Raw genomic sequence first — 17,810 nt, 5'->3', positions numbered from 1 at the left:
AGTGTCTGTCAGTGCACTGTGAGCTGCTTTGTTTCAATCAGTCAATGATTAAATTCCAGTTTGTGTTAATGAAGTATGTACTGCAACTGTTTAACAGAACATGACATTTTTAGTGCTTTTGTATTTCCCACAATCATTCCTTTCTGTGTCATTAATAATGATGAAAATCCATTATACTAAGGAGCATTAAAAAGAAGAAGAAAAAAAACGAATACCTGTGACGAGTCTGCTGTGGCTCTGAGCTGATTGGAGACCTGTGCGGATAATCCACAATGTTAGACGGGGGAGGCAGCGGAACAAATTCCGCAGAGAGTCAGTGCCCTTTGATGGCTCATGTTCCATTAAATTCCATCGTTTAATTAATTCATGATTACGCTGGGAACTACAAGGTAGGGAGTTCCTTATTTCCCGGGAGGCGATGAAGTCTTACAAAGCCGGTATATATATATACAGATATATCTCATCAAGATCTTTTTTTAAAATGTGAGTGGGCTTGACTGATCTTTTGGGAAATCTCATCACTTCTGCTCTCCTAAGATTCTTTCACTCATGAGGTGAATTTAATAATTCAGGCTAATCTTCTCTTTTAGCAGTAATTGTGTTATTGGTTTATATTATTCATAATTAGAAGTTATTGCTTCAAGCAAAACTACCTTAGCTACAGTAGCGTATTGTAATTATTCTAGCTCATCTGTAACACTGTAATAACCTGACATCCCACTGTCATTAGATTAGATTAGATTAGATTCAACTTTATTGTCATTTAGCAGAGTACAGGTACAGAGCCAATGAAATGCAGTTGACATCCAACCAGAGGTGCAAAGAAGCACTAAATACCAAGTGCAGGTAGAGTATGGTTGTATATACAATAGATATTAATAATGTACAGTGTATAGTCATGATGGAAGCAGACAATGAATGTGAAGAGTCCAAATTAAATTCATAACTTACACAGAACTACTGAATTCTCCCTGTTATCTTTTCGCATAAAAAATGGAGAAAAAATCCTATATAGCCTACTTATGGGGCAAAACAAATCTATTACATAGACAAAACTTCAGATTGACCCATACAGTTTTTAACACAGTCAGATTTTATTCCATCAAGTTCAAATGACTGTAGATTGAATTTGAAAATAGATGGCATGTCTGAATCTCTAGATTAGCCTCTCCAAATCAGGCAGTTACATGAGCAAGGTAGACTGAAGTGTGAACATTTGATTATTTATGCAGGTAGGTGCTTCAAGCGTGATCATGATGTCACCACCACACTCATGAAAAAAATCTGTTCCCTTTTTCTGTTTTCTATGTAGGACAACAACTGTGCTTTTTGGAAGGGGTTGGGAGGGGGCATTTCTTCTTTAAAACAGTTTCTTATTTGAGATATTTGATCCTATAGCCTATAAGTTGGCATCTACATTTACATTTTCTGATCATCTGATGAGGAACAATTATTTATGGATAGGATTGTCCCTCAGACATATCAGGTATTAGGCCCACTGTCATATTGAGTCAAATGTCTGTACATCACAGTTGAACTTTGGGTTCACGTCATGCATGGGTGGGAAGAAAAGGGATGAACACATGGACATGAAAACGTATCTTGAATTATTGATGATAAATTCAGGTGAGAAGTGCATACAATGGATAATGATGACAGAGCTCCACATTCTGTTGAGCACCCCCCCCCTCCACACACACACACACCACATACACACACACAGACTTCATGCATGAGGTCACTACATGCAGCTAACACAAGGATTCATTTCCCCTTTCATACTTACTGATAATGGAATGGCCATCATGTTATCATAATCTATCTGGGCCTACACTGTAGGCTATAAACCTGCATCTGCCTACAGGATCTGTTTCAGATAGGCCTAATCTGTTTTTGGTTGCCAAAAAATATTTGGTAACCAATACGCCCAGACTCATCTGTGTCTGCTGAATTGATAAAGAATTGCATGAGCTTGGATTTAGTTTCCCAAGTAACATATAAAGATAAAAAGTGAATTTCACTGTTGCTCTGAGCCACATGGGATAGCCTAAAACTGTCCATTGAAACGTAGTAGTGTAGTAGTGTGCTGTAGTTGCTAGTGTTGTTACTACTGCGCATATAACTCAAACACTACGGTAAGGGCTTGGTATTTCTGACGTCATGGTTTGTATTTGTAAAACCTCCCGGGTCCAAATCTGATTCAGGAACCAACTCCATGGGGATGCCCGACCGCTATCATGGGTGTTTAGTTACTTAACATAGCACATCCTCAGACCTTCGGGCAGGCAGAAACAGAAGACAACATTTGACGAATCGGATACAGCTCTACACTTGTTGCAACCTCGCTAGTTACAGTTGCAGAGAGAGAGAGGCATGGCTCAGGCAAATATTTCGGTGACGGAAAGTCAGTTCCGATGTCCAATATGCTTGGATATATTAAACGACCCGGTGTCGATACCGTGTGGTCACACGTATTGCATGGTGTGCATGAATAGTTACTGGGACCAGGCAGAATCGGGCCCGTATAGCTGCCCCCAGTGCCGAGAGACGTTTAGCCCGCGTCCGGTTTTGCGCAGGAACACCGTCCTCGCAGAAGTGGTGGAGAAACTGAAGCTTACCGACGGGCTGTGCACTACCGCGCCCGAGCTCTACCGTGGCGGAGTGGGCGACGTCCCTTGTGACTTCTGCCCTATCGACGATAAACTCAAAGCCGTCAAGTCATGTTTGGCATGCCTTGCCTCTTACTGCGACGTTCACGTCGCCCCGCACCGGGAAGTGGGGACTCTGCGGCGGCACAAGTTAGTGGCCGCGATAGATAACCTCGCCGAGAGGCTATGTGCTCAACACAGGCTTGGCTTGGAGGGCGGCGGCTCCGATGCCGACACGTCGGAATGGAACGGCGACTGCATGCTGTGCGAATCTGACCAGGAGGAGCTGCATTATGTAGACACACAGAGAGCCCGGAGGCAGGTTAGGCATTGCACGTTCTTCCTCTGTATGTTTATGTGTTTCTTGTGACGGTGGTGTTGTTGTCAATAGCTGGGGGGAGTCCCACTTGTTTGTATGTTACGTCAGTCTTTAATGTGTCATGTGGTTTGAGCATCCACCTCTGCTCTGTAATGTAAGCGAGGATGCCTGTTATCTACAGTGCAAGGGCTGGGACGTGTGAGTGCGGGGGTGGGGATCGAACGATCTCTGTTTTTGGACAGTGTGCTGAAGGTCGTGCTATTTACAGACTAAGTGGCAAACTTCGGTAAAGTTAGACAGAAATTGGGAGATTCGCGTTTTAAATAAATCATAGGAGAAACGTTTTCATTGCACAATAGAGAGCTCTATCTAACCGTAGTAAGGCAGACAACCAGCTACAACCCGGTTTTCATCCGAAAGTACCGTGTACATATGTGAATAAATAAAACGCATGCCTGTTAGCATTCGGCTGTCAGCCGAGCGTCTAGGGACCGTCTACAAAGTGCAAAAACGAAAGTGGATACAAAGATAGATTTAAATAGCTTCACTGTTATTGAGCCTAGTGCTTCCAAAATCATAACACACAGCTACTGCTTCTCTAGCAACACACTACACCTGCCAATTACAGGTAAAACGGATTCACAGTATTTATAATATATTTTTAATGGGGGTGAAATTCAATAGCTTCACTGTAAGTGAGCCTAGTGCTTCCAAAATCATAACACACAGCTACTGCTTCTCTAGCAACACACTACACCTGCCAATTACAGGTAAAACAGATTCACAGTATTTATAATATATTTTTAATGGAGGTGAAATTCAATAGCTTCACTGTAATTGAGCCTAGTGCTTCCAAAATCACAACAGACATCTAGGGCCTCACTAGCAACACTACAGCTAATTATGGAAAAACGGACTCACCCTATTTATAATATATTTTTTATGGGGGAAAAATTCAATAGCTTCACTGTTATTGAGCCTACTGCTTCCAAAATCACAATACACATCTAGGGCCTTCCAAGCAATATACTACAGCAGCTAATTATGGAAAAATGGCCTCACTCTATTTATAATATATTTTTAATGGGGGAAAAATTCAATAGCTTCGCTGTTATTGAGCCTACTCCTTCAAAAATCACACAAAAAAACACACATCTAGGGCCTCCCAAGCAACATACTACACCTGCTAATTAGGGAAAAAATTACTTGCCCTATTTATAACATATTTTTAATGGGGGGGAAATTAAATAGATTCACTGTTATTTAGCCTAGTACTTCCAAAATCACTCCACACATCTAGGGCCTCACTAGCAACATACTACAGCAGCTAATTATGGTAAAATGGACTCGCCCTAAAGTCAAGGCTAGCGGCAAGGCCATCCAGAGAGAAAGACAGACCTGGCATGTTAGAGCTGGGCTGTCACAATAAAGAGACTGTAGATGTGTGTAGTACAACCGTAGGGAGACCCTTGATGTGTAGAAGGATTGTGGAAGCGCTAGACTCAAAAACAGTGAAGCCATTGACATTTTCCTCTGAAAAAAATAGATCTTGCCATACTACGAGGTGTAGTATGTTCCTAGGGAGACCCTAGATTTGTGGAGTGATTTTTGAGGCACTAAATTCAATAAGAGAGAAGGTATTGAATTTATTCTCCAATACAAAATCATTAAAAATAGGCTGAGCATAATTTCCCAAAACAAGCAGGTGTAGTCTGTTGATGGGGAGTCCCTAGATGTGGGTAGTGATTTTGGAAGCACTATGCTCAAACAGAGTGAAGCTATTGAATTTCCCCCCCAATAAATATATATTGTAAATAGGGCGAGTCCATTTTTCCATAATTAGCTGCTGTAGCATGTTGCTTGGGAGGCCCTAGATGTGTGTTGTGATTTTGGAAGTACTAGGCTCAATAACAGTGAAGCTATTGATTTTTCCCCCATTAAAAACATATTATAAATAGGGTGAGTCCATTATTCCATAATTAGCTGCTGTAGCATATTGCTTGGGAGGCCCTAAATGTGTGTTTTGATTTTGGAAGGAGTAGGCTCAATAACAGTGAAGATATTGCATTTTTCAACCATTAAAAATAGATTATAAATAGGGTGAGTCCGTTTTTCCATAATTAGCTAGTGTAGTATGTTGCTAGTAAGGCCCTAGATGTGTGTTGTGATTTTGGAAGCAGTAGGCTCAATAACAGTGAAGTTATTGAATTTTCCCCCCATAAAAAATATATTATAAATAGTGCAAGTTATTTTTTTCCTAATTAGCAGGTGTAGTCTGTTGCTAGTGAGGCCCTAGATGTATGTTCTGATTTTGGAAGTACTAGGCTCAATAACAGTGAAGCTATTGAATTTTTCCTCCATAAAAATATATTATAAATAGGGCGAGTCCGTTTTTCCATAATTAGCTGGTGTAGTATGTTGCTAGTGAGGCCCTAGATGTGTGTTTTGATTTTGGAAGTACTAGGCTCAATAACAGTGAAGCTATTGCATTTTTCCTCCATAAAAATATATTATAAATAGGGCGAGTCCGTTTTTCCATAATTAGTTGGTATGTTGCTAGAGAAGCAGTAGCTGTGTGTTATGATTTTGGAAGCACTAGGCTCAATAACAGTGAAGCTATTTAAATCTATCTTTGTATCCACTTTCGTTTTTTGCACTTTGTAGACGGTCCCTAGGCGCCGGGCTGACAGCGAATGCTCACAGGGATCGCGTTTTATTTATCCACATGTGTACACGGTTCTTTCGGATGAAAACCGGGTTGTAGCTTGTTGTCTACCTTACTACGGTTAGATAGAGCTCTATTGTGCAATGAAAACGTTTCTCCCATGATATATTGAACCGCAAAACGTGAATCTTGCAAATCTGCCAATTTCTGTCTAACTTTACCAAAGTGACAATTGTCATTAGAAAAATCCTTGAATCAGGCAGAGAAAATGTTAAGAAATGCCACCCGATTTCAAAGAAATTGCCTTGACATTGCATAGTTTAGTTTGACACTCCACACACCACGTGCCCCAAATCAGTCATGTCCTGGAGATGATGAAACTGGACCACGTTGTCTTGTGTGTGTTCCCCTCTAGGCTCAGCTGCAGGACTCGCAGCGGACAGTGCAGATGCGGATCCGAAATGGCGAGCGGGAACTGGAGGAGTGCCAACGGACCCTGGAGTCCCTCAAGGTGAGAGGAATGGACAGTAGGGGTGTGTGTGTGGGTGGGTGGGGGGGGGGTGCAGTTGGTCCCAGCTATCTGCGAGTCCCTTTTTTGGTTGCTAAAGTGTGGAGCAGTGCAGTTGTGAAGTATGAGGCGGCCAAGCAGAAGATTCTTCGCCATGTCATTTGATCTCTAAGAACAGTCATTCTGTAGGAGAAGGTCTACCCTGGATTGCAGTGTGACTCATCAGATGATCTGACCTGTTGGACCCAAGTTGAGGTGCACCAAGGACTGATGCAAGGATCACACTAGATCTGTATTGGAGATGAAGCATTAGCATCAGCATTACTAAGTGATAATGGGAAGGTCCAGGTTAGATACAATTACTTATAGTCATTAGCATTATACAATGGTAATAACAGTATTATGTAAATCTTTAAGAAACAGTGTCTAATTCTTTGTGGATGAATGATTGCTGTTCAAGAAAACTATTAGTTAATTATTCCACACAATGATGAGATATGTGTTCCAGTTATTTTAAATTGGCGAACAAAAATGCACTAAAGCTTATCAAGAGATATCCAGATAATACAAAATGTGTAAAAACAGATCCAGCTATATAGCCTGCCTGAACCAGTTGTGGAATAGTAGCGACAAGTGTGAGGAGGGGACCCAATAGACACATTTTATAGAAATTGTCTATTTCTTGAATTTCCCCTTGGGAATCAATAAAGTATCTATCTATTTATCTATCTATGTTTGCTCATCTCCTGGCTTCAAATGCAGAGGTAGCATTCCTCCCACAGCACATTTGTATGGATGTTAATGAATCAAGAACACATCAAAACCAAGCTGAGAAGTTTTAGCACTGTGCATGCTGTATGGAATCTCACAAATGTGGAGGACAGGGGAGGTCTCGTCCTCGGAGCTGGTCAGTTGCACATTTTGTGGTAGTCAAGACAACCATTCTCCACACCATATCAGTCAAGACAACCACACCATACCAGTTCAGTTTATACAGAGCAGGCCATACATGTATATATCTTCATGATGTCCGCAGTGCAAAGTAATACACCTGTTAATATTTCCTTTCTCATCTTCCAAAAAGGACTACAATTCCATTGAGACCATTCTCAGGAAGTATCTATCTATCTATCTATCTAGAACATTATTTTTCAGTGGGAATTCAACTTTGCAAATTGAATTAAGCTTCAACTGTCACTCATACCTTTTTGTTGTAGTCCCCCCCCCCCCTTTTGGTTTTGTTATGGAGAATGTTTGTTCAATCAAAACATATTAAAAACAGTTAGGGCCTAAACCCTGTTAGGGGTTTTAAGTTTCATGTCACCGCTGGTTACGTCCGTTGGGAAATAGGAGGTGAACCAAGGATGTCCAGACCCATTTTCAGTTGAGAAAAAGTCGGGTGTTAGTGAAGCTACCAAATGGCGTAGAGGAAACAGTGCTGATCTGTCAGCGTTAATAGCTTCCATTTAGATGCCAGAGTGACTCCCATTCATGAGTTGTCAGTGATGGCTCACAACAGTTGGTGCATTAGTCTGATTGAGACAAATCCCCTTAGCTTCCTGGTCTGGAGTCTGTGTTCTGTGAGATCATTCAGCAAGAGGTCTCAGCCTGCAGCCAGAAAACAGCTGCTGGGGGCATTCATATTGTTCATCTATACAGCGTGTGTGTCTTTTTGAGGAGATCAGAGAAGGGTTTTCCTCTCTAAGAACATAAGCATCCCCCATGCTGTTTCAATCGCCCTGACCAGGAAGAACAAATGAAACATTACGCACATCCCACTTTTGCTGTAATAGTTCATGAACTATTCCTGTTCCTGTATTTGACAGAGGACAGATGTAGGTTACTAGTGACAAAACATTAGCTTTTAGTTTGGTACGATCGCTTTGTAAATTACGTTATTTTTTTACGTAAAAAGTGTTGCAACTGTGATTTTGGAAGTATTAGGCTCAATAACAGTGAAGCTACGGAATTTTACCCCCATTAAAAATATATTATAAATAGGGTGAGTCCGTTTTTCTCGTAATTGACACGTGTAGTGTGTTGCTAGGGAAGCAGTAGCGGTGTGTTATGATTTTGGAAGCACTAGGCTCAATAACAGTGAAGCTATTTAAATCTATCTTTGTATCCACTTTCGTTTTTGCACTTTGTAGACGGTCCCTAGACGCTCGGCTGACAGCGGAATGCTCACAGGGATGCGTTTTATTTATCCACATGTGTACACGGTTCTTTCGGATGAAAACCGGGTTGTAGCTTGTTGTCTACCTTACTACGGTTAGATAGAGCTCTATTGTGCAATGAAAACGTTTCTCCTATGATATATTGAACCGCAAAACGTGAATCTTGCAAATCTGCAAGTCTAACTTTACCAAAGTGACAATTGTCATTAGAAAAAAGTGAAAGTGAAAGAAGTGTTGCAACTGTCCCAGCTCTCCCCTACTAGAAATCTAATATTGTTTTCATAAGAATAGTACCGGTAAGTCATTTAAGAGTTTTTGATTTATTAAGGAAAGTGAATTTACCATGTAATGCCTCTCTCAGAGTGCACAAGGGTGACTTTCGTTCGTTAGGAACTCCCTGTGCTGTAGGTCTGAAGGAGTGGTGTGTCAGACACACCTATGATAAATGTACATGGAATGTACACGTGCTGTCTACGGTAAAAGTGGGCCATTCCATATCTTGTTTGTCACCACGGCAACCTCTAATCCACTAGAACTCTACTGCGTCTCTTTTGTTGGTCTAATGACTCAACAAGTAAAGTATGAAGAACCTTCTTTTGTGTGTGTGTGTGTGTGTGTGTGTGTGTGTGTGTGTGTGTGTGCGCTCAACTCCCGTGCAAACGCCTGCCACAGAGCTCTGCATTCCTGCTCCTCTTTGCACTGTCAGCGTCGAGTGTAACAAATGAACGTGAATCCTGCCATCTGGTCTGGAGCTATCACAGTTCAGTGTCCAACAAAGAATGCTGTGCAAGTGTAACTGTTGCTGGGCCCAGAATTGGGTTTAAATCTAATAGGGTTCTAAATCCCATTGGCCTTACTCTTCTAACCTTGCCAGAAGATGAAATCTGAATGTGTATCTCTCTTTCTTACAATTTAACCTATGTATTCTATCATTTGGTTATGTATATGTGTTGTTTTTTTATTTCTTAATTCACATTTTATTGATTTTGCAATGCCATGACATAGCCAACCTACTATTATCAACCGATATCTGTCTGTCTCCCAGTCCATGGATTTATCTGTCCATTTTTCTACACCTCTATCTGTCTCTATTCCTTTCTATCATATCCTCCACAAAATATATATATATACCTGTATATGATTTATTTAAATATATATATATACCTGTATATGATTTATTTATATATATATATATATATATATATATATATATATATATATATATATATATATATATATATATATGGATTGTATGAATCTGCCGCTCTCTCTGTCTGTATTGTTTCTTCATTTGTTTATTTGTTTGTTTGTTGTGTCCATCCCTCCTAACTCACCCCTGAGATACTGTGCTGGTCTGTCTTGTTTGTTTGTGTGTTTGTTTGTCCGGTGGTGGTGGTGGTCAGAGTTCGGCGGGGGCGGTGCGTCAGGAGAGCGAGATCCTGTTTGCGGAGCTGGCGCAGCGTCTGGAGAAGGCCGGTGTGGAGGTGCAGACGCGTCTGGAGGCACGGGAGCGGGCGTTACTGGGCCGGGCCGAGCGCGACCTGGAGGAGCTGCGCCATGAGCTGGATGACCTCCGCCTCCGCGAGCACGACATGGGCCAGCTGCTGCTGAGCGAGGACAACGTCCACTTCCACCAGGTAGGAGCCAATCACCAATGGGCATGAGGTGGGGTTTAGGGACGAGTGACAGTTGTCAACGCCCACTTCCACCAGGTAGGAGCCAATCACCAATAGGGCATGAGGTTTAGGACGAAAGTGACAGTTGTCAACGCCACTTCCACCAGGTAGGGCTTCAATCACCAATGGGCGAGGTGGGGTTTAGGGACAAGTGACAGTTGTCAGGTAGGAGCCAATCACCAATGGCATGAGGTGGGGTTTTAGGGACAGTTGTCCACCTTTCCACCAGGTAAAGGAGCCAATCACCAATGGGCATCCGGCTGTTACCTTCCTGCAGGTAGGGGCCCAATGATCCAATCACAGCTGGTAATTCCTGCAGGTGAGGGGCCAATGACCAATGGGCATGAGGTGGGGTTTAGGAGCAGTGACGTATCCAGCAGCCCACTTCCTGCAGGTAATGGGCCAGTGACTGGTATGAATGATGGAGTTTAGAGATGAACGCCCCACTTCCACCAGGTAGGGAGCCAATCACCAATGGGCATGAGGTGGGGTTTTAGGGACGAGTGACAGTTGTCAACGCCCACTTCCACCAGGTAGGAGCCAATCACCAATGGGCATGAGGTGGGGTTTTAGGGACAAGTGACAGTTGTCAACGCCCACTTCCACCAGGTAGGAGCCAATCACCAATGGGCATGAGGTGGGGTTTTAGGGACGAGTGACAGTTGTCAACGCCCACTTCCACCAGGTAGGAGCCAATCACCAATGGGCATGAGGTGGGGTTTAGGGACGAGTGACAGCTGTTAACGCCCACTTCCTGCAGGTAGGGGCCAATGATCAATGGGCATGAGGTGGGGTTTAGGAACAAGTGACAGCTGGTAACGCCCACTTCCTGCAGGTAGGGGCCAATGACCAATGGGCATGAGGTGGGGTTTAGGAACGAGTGACCGCTGTCAACGCCCACTTCCTGCAGGTAATGGGCCAGTGACTGGTATGAATGATGGAGTTTAGAGATGAATGACAGCTGTTGACGCCCACTTCCCTTGGGTAGGGGCCAATAACAAGTGAGCGTTTTAGTTTAATTGGTTTAAGTCAAAGGTGAGGTTTGCATCATCTCACCTGGGAATTTCTCCTTTGTTTTGAGTTTAGGTTGCACATGGCAGCTATCAGGAGATCAAATAGCATAGATATACATAGATGCCACATTGTCCGTTGAGTTCTATTAGAAGGAATATGTCAACGCGGCCGCCATATTGGTAGGACCAACACTCGCCCGTAAATGAATGGAGACTTATGATGAGCTAAAGAAGTTTTGGGCTTTACGTTGACATACGTTCTGGAGTCCAATCTACGTACATATCTATGTCAAATAGGCCTACTGCATCACAGTTAACTTGCTTCCAACCTGATGTTTGCTTCCTTCCATCCGTGTTTTCTGCGTGTCCGTGTTCAGGCGGCTCCTTTACTCTGCATCCCTCCGGCCAGCGGGCGGCGCCCTCGAGCAGCCAGCGTGCCCACGGAGTGCTTCAGCGGCACGCGGCGTGCCCTGTGCCACCTGCGCGCCCGCATGGAGGAGCTGTGCGCCGAGGAGGTGGACAAGATCAGCCGCGCAGGTGAGACAGACACGCTGGTGGAAAATAACTAAATGGTGCAGAGAGACAGACAGATAGACAGACAGACAGACAGACAGACAGACAGATGGGCTAACAGACAAGCAGGCAGTGAGGCATTACCGTAATTTAGAGAGTTCAGAAATTAATGCTGCGGAGAAGAGAGAGAGAGAGCGAAAGATAAAGAAAAAGATGAAGACAACTCAAGGTATCTGTAACAGTATCAGTATCCATCTGGCTGATGGTATTTAAAGGTTCCTCACTTGGTTTTGCACACACACACACGCAGCCTTTCTGACAAATAACCCTTTAATTAATTATTTGTTGTTGTTTTTTTGTCCCAGGGAGGCTTATATAGCACACAGGGTGCCACCCATGTCTGGAGTGTTAACTGTAGCACAGTGGTCAGCCAGAACACTACACTGGCGTTTACATCCATACATAATCAACAGCTACCACACATACTGTCACAAGTTAAAGAGCGTGGTCCTGGTCAATGTGGTCATTAGCTGTCATTAAAAAGAGAGAGAGAGAGAGAGAGAGAGAGAGAGAGAGAGAGAGAGAGAAAGAGAGACTGAGAAAGAGAGAGAAAGAAAGAGACTGACAAAGGGAGAGAGGGAAAGAATTGGAGAAAGAGTGAGCATCTTATAGTGTTGCCAGAGATCCCTCTCAGGGAAATTGCAGTCAGTGTGCAGGCTTGGCAGAGACTGGAGCACTGCACCCTTGTCCAGCTTCTAGGGGCTAAGGGCATGGATTGGGACGTATACGTGTGTGGATTGGCTTACCGGATTGCTACGATGTTGTAGTGAAGGGTTATGTTACTGCGGGCAGGGCATCGGAGAATGAGATTAGATTTGAGCGCGGGTCACTTGAGCGGGGCAAGTTTAGCAGGGAGTGTAACAGATCGGTGTCCTAATCGGCTATTACCATCGTCCACTGAAGGCAGAGTGAAGGGAAGACCTTCCGGCGCGCGTGTACATGTGCATGTCCGAGTCACCACAGCAATCTGTTTTGTCACAACTTCGCCCAACTGCCAAAGCTGCTGTCTGATGAATTATTAATTATTCGGTGTAAACCATTGTTCTCCTCCAGAATGAAAGGCAAATGTACTTTTTGGAAAAATTACTGTTAAACACTTGGGTACAACATGGTTACAACAAAGTCATATCAAGCACAGTCCAAAATCTTAAATCTTGCTGGTTCAAAAAGTCGAGGCATGAAGGTATCCTATGTGTTTTTAGCATTAACATGTATGCAGTAGTAGCATTCTTTATTTATGTATTTATGTATGTATGCATATACTACCTCAATAGAGGACAAGGACTGCACTTAATTTCGTTGTATACTGTATGTTACAATGACAAATAAAGATGTTTTGTATAGAATGAAAGGTATGGAATTGGCTTGAAACGTCGGTATGTGTGTGTGTTGGTCCAGTATGTGTGTGTGTGTGTATGGTGTGTGGTTCATTGCATATTGTACATTCACAGTAAACACTTCAGACCATATACATGAGCATATTTTGTGTGACTGTTTTGTTCTGTCTGTAGGTTGTCATCCATTACTTACAGATTTTTACTTTTCTTGTTGTTTCCCTACTCTCTCTTTTCTTTGCAGCAAATGATAACTCATCTCACGCCATCCCTGGAGAAAGTCAGAAAGGTGGGTCTGGTGATCTGAGCGCTTGTCACATGATTTACTGGGTCACCCCTCCGTCAGACGTTTTGTTCCGATGCCCCCATCAATCACCACACACACACACAACAAGCACAGAATCACTGTCTCACCATTAAAAGATAAAACTCTGATGCACCTCATTTTAAAAATACAGACGAGCAGTCGCCATCACAAGCAGGCAAGTGGCCATTTTATTTCACCCGCCTCCCCCTCCAACCGCCAACTCCGCCAAAATTCCCTTACAAGGCACCACTGGTGTGGTTCCAGACAGGAGGCCAGAGCCAGGGCTTCCTCTCTCTCTCTCCGGTCACTCTTATCTGGCTTCCCCCCGGGGCAGCCTGGCCCACTTCACCTGACACTCAGCAGGAGCCCGACATGCCATTTACAGACACACAGTGTTATTCTTTCATTAGTGCTGAATTATTTAGCCCGCTGTCGCTCAGACACTGATATGCACTGACACGTGTTTGACTAGCTGGGTACCCATGCCTTGGAGCGGGGATTGGGGTCACATTGGGGTGTGGGGTGTGGATTAGGGTTTTTCATCGGGGTGTAAGGTGTTTTTTTGGGGGGGTTGGCAGGTGTCTTTCATGTTGGCCAATGAAAGGAGAATGGGTTAGAGGAAAATGTTTCATTTTCATTTTCATTTGTACCGTCACCAGGATGGGTTAAGCAAGTCATCTTCACTAGTGAAGAAATTGACATTGTGATGTGTTTTTTTCCCCTTACTACTCCTCTCTCTCTCTCCTCTCTCCTCTCTCTATTTCTCTCTATTTCTCTCTATTTCTCTCGATTAGTGTCAGTGGCCATGGCCTTTCCGTTCTCCACCTTGGCCCTTCAGCCCTCAGACCAGCGCTTGAGGTCGACCTTCCTCAGGTGTAAGTACTTACAGAGGCCCATTGCATCCTGGGTAAAGGGTAACGTAGCATGTAACCTTAGAGATGTGCTCCTTTTCACACTCCTGTGGCGGCTCTGCGGCTGCGCCTCTCTCTCTCCGCCTGACATGTGTCGTGACACGCGTCTGGCACACGGCCGCCACATTCACAGAAATCAGAAATCAGATCTCTCTCTCTCCCCTTCCCCTGCTCCATTTCCTGGTACCCGTGGTCTCTGCCTCTAATGATGTCATGAAGTTAAGTGTGTCTGCAGGATAGCCAAACCGCATTCTCGTGTAACTGGTGTCACTGTCATTCTTCAGAATGTCCCACTGTCCTGTCTTATCATCCCATCATTACCTTGCTAGGCTCCGGAAGAGCTAGCGAGCCAACGGATAGGCTAACATTAGCCTCTTCATTAGGATAGCCAAACCATCTTCATTAGGAAGAGGCTAACAGTATAGTAGTGATAGTCAAACCGTGTTGTGTCCAATTGTTGTCATGGATCCTACTGTTTTACTACCTTCCCACTGTCTTGTTTGCAGCCTTCAGTTTGATTGATTAGCCAGATGAGGCTAACAAGTTCTCTATTTGTTCTTGGGGCTTTGTCACAGTTGTTAGCTGAAACTTATTAGTTATTAAGTGTGTGACATGTCAGATCACAAAGTTCTGTAATATACCTAGACTAATGCGCTAATGGCTTCGTAGAGTAGAGTATAACAGAACAGAAAGGAGCTTACTGTCATTCCATACATTTTAGTGCATCTTCAATTCACATAGATATTCAAGTGAGAATGATTGATTTGTATATTAGACCAGTATAAACTATAGGAAATGATTTATGTGATGAGTAAAAAATTAGCTGAAACAAGACTAAAAATGATTCTGAAATATGTCTTTCAAATTGTGTTGTACATGTACAATGACAATAAAGATATATTATATTATGTTATATTCTTTTTTTTTTTTTTTTTTTTATATATTTTTTATATATATATATTTTATATATTTTTTTATTATTAGTCTTTAAATATTTACATTAAAAAATAAGTTTTAATCAGAATACATTTTGCTTCTCTCCACTCCCCTCCCTCCACATACACAGATGCCTGTCGCCTGACCCTTGACCCTGACACTGCCCACCCGACCCTGTTCCTGATGGACGGCCCGCAGGGTGCCCACTGCGGCGAGGAGCCCCAGGCGTACCCGCTGCACCCGCTTCGCTTCGACAGCGTGGCACAGGTCCTCTGCAAGGAGGGCCAGTTCGCCGGGGCCAGCTACTGGGAGGTGGAGTGGCAGGGCGGCGGCTGGGTGGACGTCGCCGTCACCTACCGCGCCATCGGCCGCAAGGGCGGCGGCAAGCCCTGCCTGCTGGGCCGCAACGACAACTCGTGGCGCCTGCGCTGCACGCACGCCGGCTACGCCGCGTGGCACGACAACCGCAAGATCACGGTGGCGGCCGAGCCCAGCCCGCGCATCGGCGTCTACCTGGACCGGCACAAGGGCGAGCTGTCCTTCTACCGGCTGGCCGAAGCCGTGGAGCTGCTGCACACCTTCCGCTGCACCTTCTCACAGCCGCTGTACCCGGCCTTCAGGCTGGACCTGGACTCCACGCTCCTCATATGCCCGCTGGACAGGGGCAACGGAGACTCCTCCTCCACCTGACCGTGCCCTGTGTCCCCCCCCCCCCCCCACACACACACACACTCCATCTATCCGATCCTCATCCTAAATCTCTGGCTGTGTCAGCCAAGTCCCCAGTCCCGCTCAAAATGACCAAAAATTTCACTGCCGTTGCTAAATGGTTCAGACCATGGTTTACAGTCTCCAAAAAAGGTTACTTAAGGTTAATAACGTTACAGACTCAAAGGTTACGAACAGTTAAGAAAGAATTAAGATTTTTTCCTTCCATGAAAGCTGTTCACTGGCAAGCATGGGGTCCAATTCAACAGATACACACTCCTTTCTTACCCATGGTGTGAAATGTGAAAAAAACGGATTACATTTCACTGATGAAATATGGATACCTTGTCATGTCACTCATGAAAGATTAACGAATGGATGATATGTCAGCCCCACAAACAAACCTAATAATGGGTTTGTCACGGTCCACACATCAGAGCTTCACCGTACACCCAGACATCCCCTGTGTACTGGCTTAACTCTTTCCATAGCCCTAATCCTGTCTACACCCAAACCACAAAGGGGGCCAACTGTAGCGCCATTGTCACTGAGGTTTTGGGTGAAAATGACATGCTCAGGTGACTTCTCTTAAGTGCTGGCTTGCCTGCTCGCCGCTCGCTCGCTCGCTCTCGCAACAACAACAACGACAACAACAATAATAACAACAACCTCCCAGCATCCAATCAGCACTACACAGGAAGCTGTCACCAAAACAGATATCTTCATAATTACTGGACTTCTGTTACCTATGCACTACACTACACACTGTCCATTACTGCTGTGCCTACTGTCGTGGTCCCAGTGCAGGAGTGATCGAGTGGAGAGAAGTACTTCATAATAACACATTCTGATTCTAGAAAATGCTGCAGAAGCAATCTATAAACATGGTAGCCAGGAGAATGTTGGTAAAAACAAATCCAAATAAAACAGCCAAATGTAAGATGTGTGAAGTATACATAAGTAATAACAAATAATAATCAATGGCATTTGAAAGTCTTATGTTCAGATCCCCTGAGGCCATTCCTCTGTCTGACCTTTCTCCATGCATATATGAAAGGTTTGACCATCAGACACCTATTTGTAACCATAAAATACCAAACATACAGAAACTCGGTCAACACTATTTACAAAGCAGTTAAAGGACTTTAAAAACCTCTGTAGCATGTTCTGTTGTGGTTGTCTTTGTACATTCTGTTATTTTCCCCATATTCTGCCTCCTGAGTTTCTGACTGTAGTGGTTTACCAATTTTTGGTTTTGGTGAAAAACATATTCATTCACTTTCTTTTAGGAGCAGTGCTAAGTGAAATGGGTGAGTTGGAGGAGACTTTTAACTACACTGCCTTCGTGCTCCCAATGGGAAAATGCAGAAACTGCCAGGAGTCAGTCCCTGACTTGTGTTTACATAGGTGTGTGGTGGGCCATGTTTAGATTTGTTCACATGACTACAGACGGCTTTTATAACTTTGTTTCTGATGTACACTCTTATTTTTATGTACAAGATAGGCCTTGCCTATTATTTTGTATGTTTGAAGGAATGATACTGAAATATGGGCCCCAGGACTCCCTTGAAAAAAAAAGAGATTTAAGATCTCAATGGGACTCACCTGGTAAAATAAATAAATGAAATAATTATAGAAGCAGGATTCACTTAGCCTATCAAAAAACATTGCTTAGGTAGGCTACTTGTGTTGCCTTGCATTTATTTTCTCAAGTTCACTTTAGGCCTACTCTCATTGTTGCGTTTGTGACTTTGTAACTGTGGTGTTAGCTCACTGTGTCTATTCATTGTGCCTAATAAATACTTTCAGTTGTCTCATTTTTGTGAAATTGTTTGTGTCCTGCGGTCTGTCAGTAATTTAATCATATCTAACAAAAACATAATGATCCTAAACAAGTAGACTATTCCCAAGGCTAGACTATAGAGCAACATTGTGTTTCCATCAGGATAGGAATTTCACGGCCGTGATGCCCCTTTGAAAATCAGAGGTTTACAGGCCACGGTGGCCTTGGTGCCCCCTTCTTTCAATATTCTGC

General features: G+C 43.6%; 1 protein-coding gene across 1 annotated transcript; it reads left to right on the top strand.

Annotated features, from left to right (window-relative positions):
- Nucleotides 1–1,983: 1,983 nt before the first annotated feature.
- LOC125298020 (E3 ubiquitin-protein ligase TRIM47-like) lies at nt 1,984–17,592 on the top strand. Its single transcript, XM_048248650.1, has 7 exons — nt 1,984–2,970; nt 6,048–6,143; nt 9,721–9,954; nt 11,384–11,543; nt 13,158–13,202; nt 14,015–14,095; nt 15,198–17,592. Exons 1-7 carry the CDS (start codon nt 2,374–2,376, stop codon nt 15,755–15,757), a joined length of 1,773 nt encoding a protein of 590 aa, XP_048104607.1. The 5' UTR covers nt 1,984–2,373; the 3' UTR covers nt 15,758–17,592.
- The last annotated feature ends 218 nt before the right edge of the window (nt 17,593–17,810 follow it).

The sequence above is a fragment of the Alosa alosa genome, chromosome 7 (assembly GCF_017589495.1).
Source record: "Alosa alosa isolate M-15738 ecotype Scorff River chromosome 7, AALO_Geno_1.1, whole genome shotgun sequence".
Classification (NCBI taxonomy): Eukaryota; Metazoa; Chordata; class Actinopteri; order Clupeiformes; family Clupeidae; genus Alosa; species Alosa alosa.
Note: the sequence above shows the minus strand (reverse complement) of the source record. Positions and strands in the feature narration are given on the sequence as shown.